At 43.9% G+C, this 12,769-nt stretch overlaps 1 protein-coding gene across 8 annotated transcripts in view; it reads left to right on the top strand.

Moving 5' to 3' along the window:
• nf1a (neurofibromin 1a) overlaps positions 1-12,769 on the top strand; it is a 267,335-nt gene that overhangs the window by 6,119 nt on the left and 248,447 nt on the right. For 6 of the 8 annotated variants that reach the window (XM_050055234.1, XM_050055267.1, XM_050055217.1 and 3 more), the window contains exons 2-3: positions 220-363; positions 5,868-5,951. In XM_050055234.1, the coding sequence (XP_049911191.1) occupies positions 220-363; positions 5,868-5,951 (228 nt within the window). Of the gene's footprint in view, positions 1-219; positions 364-5,867; positions 5,952-7,176; positions 7,272-7,852; positions 8,759-12,769 lie in introns of those variants that run through there. The other 2 variants (XM_050055258.1, XM_050055251.1) reach the window with 2 other exon arrangements.

Genomic DNA, 12,769 nt, shown 5'->3' with positions numbered 1-12,769 from the left:
ATGTATGTATATATATATATATATATATATATATATGTGTGTATATATACATGTATATGTATACCTGTATATGTATATATATGTATATGTATATATATATATACATGGCAAAGCTAACAATGCTTTCAAGCACATTGTAATATTGTGTAATGGTGAATTGGCTTCACTGTAATGTGATATGTTGTTTGCATCATCACTCTGTCTTGTCTTTTCCTTCAGCTTCCTATTAAAGTTGGACACCAAAACACCCACACCAAAGTCAGCACAGAGCACAACAAGGAATGTCTGATCAACATCTCCAAGTACAAGTTCTCCCTCGTCATCAGCGGCCTCACCACCATCCTCAAAAATGTTAACAACATGGTGAGTGGGGAGGGCAGTGAATAGATTGCAAAAATGTTGGTTGCCGTAATTAATCCTTCTTTTCACACTGGTAGTGAAGCAATAATTTCCCTAGTTCTAATTGTCACATATAGAATGCTTATTTGTACTTTTTGGACCGTCTCTCTTTGAAGGCATTTATGTTCATGCACTCTGTTGTTTAAACACAATGTGATGGAAGTAGTTGTGTAAAGACTGAAAAAAGAACAAGTTCAAATCCTGGTCCTTTCACACCTCTGCACACCTGGCCAGTCACCACATAATGTCACCATTTTAGCAAGTTACAGAAATTGCTGCTGACATTGAGAGGTGTTTCTAATATTCTGACCCCTTCATGTATGTAAATGCAAAGGACCAAAAAAATAGAAATACCTCAAAGTATAATGTTGTTCAGTACAACCCCACCACTAACTCTGACCTCAATGCTAAAGCAGACAATTAAATTAACACCTCTTTGGCAGTGTCAGTTAGGGCTGGGTGATAAATGACCATGTACGATATATTGATATATTTTCAAGCAAGATATAGATTTAGACAATACCGTTTATATCGATACAGGATCAAGTTGCATTACATAACGCATACCAGTGTTCATCTCTCCTCTCACACTCTCCGCACAGCTCCGCCTAACTCACTCAACTAAGAGAGACACAGAGCTGCCCCTCTCTTTAATCTGTCTGTTAATTAGTCTGCAGTGCGACATCAGTCTATATGTTGCACGTGCTACGCTAAATCAGTCTGTGAAATGAATGACATGACAGCAGTAACACACGTACAATAGTGTGGGCCTTTTCCACTCTCACTTTTGGTTTGCGCCGATTTCCATTTCAATTAACATTTTGGCGGGCCGTGCCACCAAGCTGTGCCTAAGCTGGATCTTCTCCAGGGCAGAGCCAAAAACTGGGCCGCCCGCCCTCAAGCGGGTACCGGTAATGTCTCATCTACCGCAGGCAACCCCTGATGACCCCTCAATCAAGCCTGTGTTGTGACACTGAACTCACCTCTGTTGGCAGGAGACCACACAGACTGGTGTTTTTTAAAGTCTGTGTGTGTTCAGCTCTCAGTACTGTTGTAGCTTCTAACTGAATCTCAGTGGTTTGGAGTTTAGTTTTTCTCCTGCATCCTGTTCTTACTTCTTACATTATTTCCTTATTTTGCTGCTTCTCAATAAAAGTTTTTACGTAACAAAATGAGGGGGGGGGGGGGGGGGGGATTTTATTGTGAAGAATGTACAGGAGATTAAATGTAGTAATCACTGAATTAGCTGAACTTTGTTAGCTGCTTTTCTTAAATAAAGACATGTCTAATAATACCACCGGGAGGAAGAGTTAAATCAGAATCAGCCACAGTGCGATGTTGGATGAAGAGCTGCAGACAACAGGCTCTTACTGCATCTCTGCAAACAGCTCACCCCCAACAGGTAAACTTCTTCTATCTGCCCTGCTGTGTGATGGAAAAACACATGCAGCAAAAATAACAGGTGACTTTAGCCATGGATCAGCTTGCAACTTGCTACTGAGTACCGGCGAGTTTGCTGGCCAGTCAAGCACAGGGATACCATGTTCCTTAAACCAGGTAGTAGTACCTTTGGCAGTGTGGGCAGGTGACAAGTCCTGCTGGAAAATGAAATCCACATCTACATAAAGTTGGTCAGCAGAGGGAAACATGAAGTGCTCTAAAACCTGGCAGACGACTGAGCTGACCCTGGACCTGAGAAAACACAGCGGAGCAACACCAGCAGATGACATGGCTCCCAAAACCACCACTGACTGTGGAAACTTTACACTAGACCTCAGGCAACTTGGAGTCTGTGCCTCTCCTCTCTTCCTCCAGACTCTGGGACCTTGATTTCATACTCTTATCTGAGAAGAGGACTTTGGACCACTGAGCAACAGTCCAATCCTTTTTGTCCTTATCCCAGGTACGACGCCCCTGACGTTGTGTCTGGTTCAGGAGTGGCTTGACACAAGGAATGCGACAGTTGAAGCCCATGTCCTGGACACGTCTGTGCGTGGTAGCTCTTGAAGGACTGACTCTAGCTGTAGTCCACTCCCTGTGAATCTCCCCCAAATTCTTGAATGGGCTTCGTTTCACAATCTCCTAAAGGCTGCGGTTATCCCTGTTGCTTGTGCACCTTTTTCTACCACATATTTTCCTTCCATTCAACTTTCCATCAATGTGCTTGGATACAGCACTCTGTGAATTGCCAGCTTCTTTAGCAATGACCTTTTGTGTCTTACCCTCCTTGTGCAGGGTGTCAATGATCGTCTTCTGGACAACGGTCCAGTCAGCAGTCCTCCCTATGATTGTGTAGCCTACTGAACCAGACTGAGAGACCAGTTAAAGGCTCAGGAAACTTTTGCAGGTGTTTTGAGTTAAGTAGCTGATGAGAGTCTGACACCATGAGTCTTCAATATTGAACTTTTTCACAATATTCTAATTTTCTGAGATACTGAATTTGGGGTTTTCATTAGCTGTGTCAGTTAATTAAAAAATTAAAAGAAATAAACACTTGAAATACATCAGTGTCTGTGTAATGAATCTATATTATACATGAGTTTTGCTTTTTGAATGGAATTACTGAAATAAATCAGCTTTATGATGATATTCTAATTTATTGAGATGCACCTGTATGGTGTATCACCATTCAGCCTGAAAATACGGAGGTATGGATTTTTGTCCATATCGCCCGTGCCTAGTTTCAACAAATATATTAATCTGATAGGCATCATTAAAGTAGACTTGTTGGACAGTATTTGATTGCATCAGACCAAACAGGTATACTTAAAGTGTCCATTGAGTATATGATACAGAAGTGGATACTGATAAGGAGGAATTGGAGAAGGAAGTAAGCAAAGAGATGAAGGATTATATTTTGGATAAGGGTCTGTAATCCATTCATTCTTGTTTGATTATTGTCAGATCTTGTAAAATACAATTCAGAGTTTTCCATAAATTGCACCACTCAGGACTCACGCTTTGGTTTGATATGACACAGTGGTGTCACATTTTCAATATGGCAAAAAAGTATAGAAAAAGGTATAAATGCCAGAAAACTAACATCATAAGGTGTGATGTTTTTTTTTTTTACTTTGAACGCTAATGGAGCTCTACCTGAGTTGGGGTGGGGGTGTCTTCTTAGCAGCATATAAAACAAAAGAGCTACTTATAAAATATAAAATGTGGTGCTGTAGTTATCAACAAATACAATCAAAAGAAACTTCTGTTTCTGAAATGCCAAAAAGAAATGTGTTAAAAGTAGCATCATAATTTGGGCTTTTGTTTTTTTATACAGAGCAGGAATTACAGTTTGGCTGAAATGGGCTCATGAAGGAATATTTTAATCGGGTTCAATTTCATTAACCATGTTCTTGATGCCTGCGTTTTCCACTTCAGAGTCGGGCCTCATATCCTCATAACGGCATGAATGAATTGATGTGTTTGAAGTATTCCCACAGATGTAATCTACTATCATGTAGTATTTTTATCCCCCACTCTAACTCACTGTTGTTCTCATAGTTCACAGCAAAACCGAAGTGGCTCCAAACACGAGACCTGTAGGTTATCAGAGGATCTTGTATTTCTGGCTCTGGTAATGGTGTTACTAACCATAATGCAAGGAGCTAGTGTAGCGTAGCTGCCTCCCAGTGTGTCTCGCTGGAGTACAATATTGTGGTTTTTTGGGTGGGAGTGGCAGACAGCATGTCGCCTGTTCTGTCCTGTAGGCTGCCTTGTTGAACACAGTGGCACTGAGAGCATTATATAAAACACAGTTTAAGCTGTAGATTTTATTTTCCACATGTAATAGCATAGTTCAACTTACTGTTTGGTTTGTTATGCGTACCAAACAGAAAGCCTTTTTACTGTACAGTTCAATACAAATACATGTGTTGTAAAACTCCTAATATACACTTCTCAAAAAATTAAGGCAACACTTAATGGTCCCAGTATAACCCCAAGTCAGTTAAAGTTCAGGGATATCAAGTTGTCCATTTAGGAAGCACAAGTGATTGTAAGTCAGGTTCACCAGCTTTGGTGCAAATGAAAGTGACAACAGGTGCAGCAGAGAGACAAAAGCAAGACAACCCCCAAAAAGGGAATGGTTTTGCATGTGGTGGCCACAGACAGTTGCTCTCTCCTTATCCTTCCTGACTTAGTTTTTTCTAGTTTTGTGTTCTGCTAGTGTCCTTGTCACTACTGGTAGTACAAGGTGGTACCTGCAGCCCAATCAGGTTGCACAGGTAGTCCAGCTCCTCCAGGATGACACATCCATACGTGTGGTCACAAGAAGGTTTGCAGTGTCTCCCAGCACAGTCTCAAGAGCATGGAGAGGAGCTACCAGGAGACCGCCCGTTACATGAAGAGAACTGGACAGGGCCATAGAAGGGCAATAACCCAGCAGCAGGACTGGTATCTGCTCCTTTGTGTGAGGAGGAACAGGAGATGAACTGCCAGAGCCCTACAGAATGACTTCCAGCAGGCTACTGGTGTGCATGTTTCTGACCAAACTGTCAGAAACAGACTCCATGAGGGTGGCATGAGGGCCCAACGTCCTTTAGTGGGACCTGTACTCACAGCTGAGCACCATGCAGCTCAATTGGCATCTGCCAGAGAACACCAGAATTTGAAGATCCGTCATTGGTACCCTGTTCTCTTCACAGATGAGAGCAGGTTCCCACTGAGCACATGTGACAGGTGTGAAAGAGTTTGGAGACACTGTGGTGAACGCTATGCTGCCTGTAACATCATCCAGCATGACCGGTTTGGCGGTGGGTGAGTGATGGTCTGGGGAGGCATATCCTTGGAGGGATGCACAGACCTCCATGTCATATCCAATGGTACCCTAACTGCTGTTAGGTACCAGGATGAAATGGGCCCTGGGTTCCTCCTGGTACAGGACAATGCCTGGCCTCATGTGGCCAGAGTGTGTAGGCAGTTCCTGGATGACTAAGGCATTGATGCCATTGACTGTCCTTCTCATTCCTCTGACCTAAATCCAATTGAGCACCTATGGGACGTTCTGTATCAGTGCATTCGATGCCACCAAGTACTGCCACAGACTTTCCAGGAGCTCGCTGATGCCCTGATCCAGGTCTGGGAGGAGATCCTCCAGGACACCATCCACCGACTCATTAAGAGCATGCATACCTTAATGGATTGATGATTTTTTTTTGCCACTGACCATTGTTATGTTATTTGTTTTTCAACAAATTATATAATGTACATCGGTAAAGATTTTCAACTTGAATAATTAGTTCATCAGAATTGATGTGTGATTTAAGTTTTCCTCTGATTTTTTTGAACAGTGAACATATGTATACATACATACATACATACATACATACATATCTCATATGTCTGATATATGTTTACCTGTAAACACTATTTTACTCTGTCTCTTTTTGTTTCTCTCTCTCTGTCTCTCTCGGTCTCTTTCCCTCTGTCTTTGTCTCACTCTTTCTCTCTCTGACTGTGACTGTCTTCAGCGGATATTTGGAGAAGCTTCTGAGAAGAACCTCTACCTCTCCCAGCTCATCATCCTGGACACTCTGGAGAAGTGCCTGGCAGGGGTGAGTCTTCCCCATAGACTGTACATAAAGATGAACATCATGTCTCCACTTACCCCTGCTGTACAGACGTGAAACAAAGATATTCTGGATATGGCCGCTGTCATCTTGCTCTGGTGACATATTTTGGAGCCCCAGTCTGCACGGTATCAAGTTACCCACCTATGCACCCGCTGGACCAATTGAGTGAGCAGCGTCACTGAATGTGAGCCCACGGATTGGCTCACACAGTTGTCAATCATGTTGTAAAATCCCTGTTTAATAGCATTAAATAACTAATTAAAACCAAACGTATCAGAAAAACGAACACTTGAACATTCAGTAGCATGATAAAAAACTACCTTAAATGACAGAAACCATCTTTGGGAAAAATTTATTTGATGTGAACAGTGAGTTTTTGTTTAGCCCATGTCACATCCGCTAACATGGAGGAGGCGGGCTTTATGATCCATACTGCAACCAGCCACTACGGGGCAATCCAGATTTTCTGGCTTCACTTTTGGGAACTGTCATGTGTCCATCTTTATATACAGTCAAAAACAAATTAATTAACAACAAAAATTGATTTTTAGAGTACCTTGGTGTATTTTTGGGTTGGGGTAGTGTCTATGAAACAGGAAAGGTTTCTAAATTCTTAAGAAAAGGGATTTGTTAAGAAAGCTATTTCAGCATACAGCTGATGGTCCTACTGCTTTTCCAGTTATGTGGTATGTCCAAACACTGTTTCATGTGGGGGGTGGGGGGGGGGTNGGGGGGGGGGGGGGGGGGGGGGGTCTGTGGAGCGAAGTCACAGAAAAACGATGGGGACGTAGGTCTCAGTCTCTTAAAGGAGGAGATAAGAGCGGCCTCCTCCAATACGAAAGAGGCTCTTGTTTCGTGGCGTGGAAAAAACTCGAATAAAAAAACTTAAATCTTTACAAGAAGAGGCAGCAAAGTGCTCCAAAATAACTGACCTGTCTGGCCGCGGCGTTGGTTGACGGGCCGAGGCTGCTGGTGTTGCTAACGATGGAGCTGGAGGCGACAGTGCCATTATAGCAGGTGTATTAACGTTAGCTAACGTTCGTGAGTGTGTAATGAGCAATGTTGGCTTTGGCAAATTGCGTATTTCTTCTAGGTGTCCGTTTCAAGAGGCCAGCTAGCCTACTAGGTATTGCATAAGGTCATTATAATTTAAACCTGTACTAAAAGAAAATATGTGCTTGCTTTTTTCCTGTGGATGCATGCAGTTAACGTTAGGTGGTGCTCCCAGTCCCAAGGACAATGAAGCTGAGGGACAGACTAACCCCAGTCGTGATGAGGAGGATGAGACCAGAAATATGACAGGTGCAATGTGAAGGCATAGCCTACTATGCATTACATTTTAGCCAGAGGAAAACCATTTTAGTAGTATTAAGTGGGAATAAGTTGACTAAAAGGGCAGACAATTATATTGTGCATAAAATTAGATGCATTAGGATAGATTCATATGCTCTTATTTTAAGTTAAATAATAAGCACATCGCCATTTGCGGCCAATTCATTATTGCATTTATTTTATAGTCTGGAATTAAACAATAATTGCTGATTTTCTTATGCAGTTGATTCTGAGGACAGCGTTTGTGTAGTGTGTACAAGCATATAGAGGATTATAGGTATAAACGTGTGGGTCGGTGTGTTGGCCGGTGCGTCTTTATGGATCTTTAATGTCACATTTTTAATTATTTTATTTTACTAACCTATTTATTGGATCTATCTATCTATCTATCTATCTATCATACAACATATGTGAACATGTAAAGATACTTTATTTGCACTTTGTACTTAGTTATACATTCATACTTTTGTTTTTCATGCAATCTTGTACTTCTGCATGTGACCACCACTAAGTAAATCTAAAAGAAATCAGATATGAGCATTTGGAAGCTCATTTTTCCACCAAAAAAACAATTGAGGAGCATAACCCCGGTACCCCCTAGCAGGTGCCGGGTCTCATATCCTTCTCACCTTTTTCACCCCTGACCCATTTTCATGCCTGTATAATACTATAATAGAGTACATGTGGTTCAGTTAAGATCATCTGATAAAAGTCTTGAAAGATCAGTCATATCACTTGACGTTATGTTGCTTTCTGTGGAGGTAATGTCAAACTCTGACCTGAGTTGTAAGTTTACCCAATGCCAGGAATTGCTGATTTATTAACGTCTGGCGTTCATGGCACAAGTATAGGTTATAGCTTGAAAAGAACCAGGACCGCGATGTGCAGAATGTGGACAGTGTGTAGTAAAACGTTCAACTTTTTTAACATAGGAGAGGCAGCACTAGCTAGTTATGCTAAAGGAGCTGATCGCCAGCTTTTTCACCCTGTTAATCAACGTGACACAGCTGCTAGTTGTACCCCCTCGTCCACATAAAGTCAGCTGTTGCCTGTACTTTCATCTTTTAACACACACGACTAGGGATGTCACGATACCAATAATTCAGTAGTCGGTGCCGATACCAGTAAAATTACACGATTCTCGATACCAAAGTCGATACCACGGTAAAAAAAAAAATCCTAAGATCCCATGTACTTAAACAAGAAACACTTTATTAAAATATTTGCATTAAAAAATCACATTTCTATCAACAGATTGATATTACTTGATATTAAATGACCCAAAACACACCTAGTAGATGACAACTGCCTTGCTGAGGAAGGTGAAGGTGATGGACTGGCCAAGTATGTATCCAGCCCTAAACTCACCTGTGCACCTGTGGGGCATCCTCAAGCTGAAGGTGGAGGAGTGCAAGGTGTCTTCACATCCATCTGGGAGAGGATTCCTGAAGCAACCTGTGAGCTCTGGTGAATTCCATGCCCAAAAGGGTTAAGGCAGTGCTAGATAATAATGGTTGGCACACAAAATATTGACACTTCAGGCACAATTTGGACATGTTCACTGTGGGGTGTACTACTTTGGTCCAGCACCCAGCATTAAGTTTTTTTGGGATGTGCGTGCTACCTTTACCTGTTATAGGTAGTGAATTTGAAACATCAGCATAAGAGACAAGAAAACATGGACAGAACTAAAACAGTAGGCCTAAATGAAGATGGCAGGCAGTTAAAAAAAAAAAAACATGAACAGAAAAAGACATCAACTGGAACATAGATTGCATGATTGGAAGACGCATGGAACATGATTGGAACACACAAACACACACACACACACACAACTAAAAAAAGTAGGCCTTAATGCAGTCAGTCATGAAGGAGGCACTGTAAGGTAGTTGCTTTTGAAACATGAACAGATTGTGCAAAGTCTGCAAACAGTGCAGTGCAAATGAGGAAAAAGTGGACCATAGAATAACACCAACTAGTACTACTTTTGCAAATACAAGAGTGCAACCCCGATAGTTCTGTTTTAGCAGGGCAGCCATTCGGCTTACATGATGCAAATGGTATTGGCAAAATGATACAATTCACAGCTTTTTGCCACTTTTCTTGACTAGTTCAAGGTTCTTGTAGAGGAAAACTAACATGTCAACATAGTCTGTGGTAAGTCGGGCACGTCGTGGACGTCGTGGATCTTCATCTGCACTCAGTTCCGGCATTTTGCTATATACCAGGAACTCATCACGTAACTTCTCTTGTGTGGAGAGCCTTGCTTGAGGTGGTGCATCAGCACTGCACTTCTTTTCTCCTTGAAGCAGATGCTTCAAATCAGCCTTTGGCTTTTTTGATGGCCTGCTTTGGCTTGAGGCCTCTGCTGCTTCTCCTGTCGCAATGGGGGTTTCAGATGTGCCAGGCTGAGCATCATTTGCATCATCCTCTAGAGCAACAAAACCATCCTTATTTTTTTAATTTATTTTTTTCAAGATGGCGCTGCCCGAGTGGCAGCTGGTTACAGTACCTCCGACCCCTTTCTGTCCTTGAAGGGAGCGATCACATCGTAATGAAACGCTAGAAATGGGACGCTAGTAAAACCATTGTTTTCCTATGATACGGTGCGTCTGACCGGCGTTCAAGCGTCTTTTTAGATGGGCGTTTTTCTGGCATCTTTTTAGACACGCGTTTTTAGATGCGCGTAGATGCTGAAAAATGAAAATATTTTCAACTATTTGAGCGTCAGATGCCAGTAGCTAGCACGCATTAAATAAGCGCTTCCAGCGTTTCAAGCGTCTTTGAAGCGTCCGCATCTCTAGCGTCTCATTTCTGTGTGATCACCCCCTAAGTGTGTTTTCTGTGTTTTTTGTTATTTTTTTATTCGCCAATCTCACTCGTTCGCGTCCAACAACGGATGTGCAACTGCTGAGATTTGTTTTATGCTTTTTATTCACTTATGGACTGTTTAAAGTTACTTCTGGAGAGCCATTCAGTCATGGCTCGATTGTTTACATCCGCGATCAGCTGTTGGCACTGTGCCACACTTGTGTACTCCCCATTGAGAGACCGGAGATCCCCAATGAGTTAAGGAGAAGGAGACAGGGATGCAGAGCTGGAGTCAAGTGTTGGGAGCGGAAAAAGCGGTACAAACCATCTGTACCGTCCGTTATTATGGGGAACGTGAGATCTCTCCCTAATAAGATGGAAGAGCTCACAGCGCTGACCAGACTGCAGAGGGAGTTACAGACGTGTAGCATGATGTGCTTCATGGACACCTGGCTGAATGAACTCACTCCAGACTCTCTGAACGGATTTCAGCTGTTCAGAGCGGACAGGAGGGCAAAGACCAGCATGGCACTGAGGGACTGTTTTGGAACAACTGACTGGGGAGTGCTGTGCAGTCCACATGGGGAAGACATTGACAGTTTGACTGACTGCATCACAGACGACATCAACTTCTGCGTGGACAACACTTTACCGATCAGGAAGGTACGGTGCTTCTCCAACAACAAGCCGTGGGTGACCCCTGATCTAAAAGTGCTTCTGAATGAGAAGAAGAATTTTTAGATCAGGGGACAAAGAAGAGCTAAGAACGGTCCAGAGGGACCTTAAACTAACTAAACTAAGGAGGTGTAAGGACAGCTGCAGGGGGAAGTTGGAGGAGCGCCTTCAACACAACAACGTAAGAGAGGTGTGGAGAGGCCTGAACACAATCTCTGGCCACAACAACAACAGTGGGAGGGGCCCAGAGTCCGGAGACCGGGGGTGGGCGAATGAACTGAACCTGTTTTTCAACAGGTTTGATTCTGCTCCCTCTGCCTCCCCCACCCACCAGAGCACAGAACCAGGGCCCTCTCACCCTCTCTGGCACACCTCCTCCCCCTCCCTCGGGTCATCAGGGACATCAGCTGCACCCTCCCCTCACCTCTTTACCCTCACCTCACCCCCCACCCCCTGTTGCAGCCTCTCCATAACAGCTGACCAGGTGAGGAGGGGGCTCATGAAGATCAAGGCGAGAAAGGCTACTGGTCCGGATGGCATCACCTCCAGACTGCTGAGACACTGAGCAGTCCTGCTCTGTCAAGTGGTTCTGCACATCTTCAACCTCAGCCTCAGTCTGGAGAAGGTTCCTGTCCTGTGGAAGACTTCCTGCGTGGTTCCTGTAACAAAGACTGCACACCCCAGGGAGCCCAACCACTTCAGACCTGTAGCCGTGACCTCCCACCTGATGAAGACCATGGAGAGGATTATATTGAACTACCTCAACCCCTGGTTAGAACAGAACTGGACCCCCTGCAGTTTGCATATCAGACAGGCATTGGGGTGGATGACACAGTCATCTACCTGCTCCACTGATCACTGTCTCACCTGGAGAACACTGGAAGTGCTGTGAGAGTCATGTTTTTTTTTACTTTTCCAGCGCTTTCAATTCAATATAGCCATCTTTGCTCAGGGGGAAGCTGGAAGGAGCTGGAGTCGACTGCCACCTGGCTGCCTGGACCATCGACTACCTCACCAGCAGACCACAGTATGTGAGGCTTCGTGACTGCGTGTCTGATTTGGCAGTCTGCAGCACAGGGGCTCTACAGGGGACAGCCCTTGCCCCCTTCCTCTTCACCCTGTACACATCGGACTTCAGATACAACACAGACAGCTGCCACCTCCAGAAGTTCTCTGATGATACAGCCATTGTTGGGCGTGTGTCAGAGGGGAATGATCTGGAGTACAGGGGGGTCATCACGGAATTTGTCAGCTGGTGTGAGGTCAGCCGTCTTCACATCAATGCCAGCAAGACAAAGGAGTTAGTGATTGACTTCCGCAGGAAAGCACCCCAGACTACTCCAGTGAACATCCAGGGTTTGGACATTGAGGTCTTGGAGGAGTACAAATACCTGGGTGTTCACCTCAGCAATGAACTGGACTGGTCCTCGAACACCAACGTCCTGTACAAGAAGGGCCAAAGTCGTCTCCACCTGCTGAGGAGGCTGAGGTCCTTTGGAGTATGCAGGACACTGCTAAGGACTTTCTATGACACTGTGGTAGCACCTGTCATCTTCTATGCAGTGGTCTGCTGGAGCTGTGGAAGTATGGAGAGGGACAGGAAAAGACTGAACAAGCTGGTCAGGAGGACCGGCTCGGTCCTGGACTGTCCCCTGGAGACCATCGAGGAAGTGGGTGAGAGGAAGATGTTAGCCAAGCTGATATCCATCATGGACAACACCTCTCACCCCCTGCATGAGACTGTCCGTGCACTGAGCAGCTTATTCAGCAGCAGACTGCTGCACCCACAGTGCAAGATGGAGCGCTACCGCATGTCATTTATCCAATCAGCTGTCAGACTCTTTAAGAGCAACATCTGATGTAATGTAGCACTGTCATGTCTGCTGCATAACACTGTTTAAACCATCGCTGCGATGACCCTGTGCAATTTGTATATGTATATATATATATATATATATATATATATATATATGTATGTATAT

This window comes from Epinephelus moara, chromosome 2, assembly GCF_006386435.1.
Source record: "Epinephelus moara isolate mb chromosome 2, YSFRI_EMoa_1.0, whole genome shotgun sequence".
Taxonomy (NCBI): Eukaryota; Metazoa; Chordata; class Actinopteri; order Perciformes; family Serranidae; genus Epinephelus; species Epinephelus moara.
The sequence above is the reverse complement of the archived record's forward strand: the minus strand, read 5'-3'. Positions and strand labels throughout refer to the sequence as shown.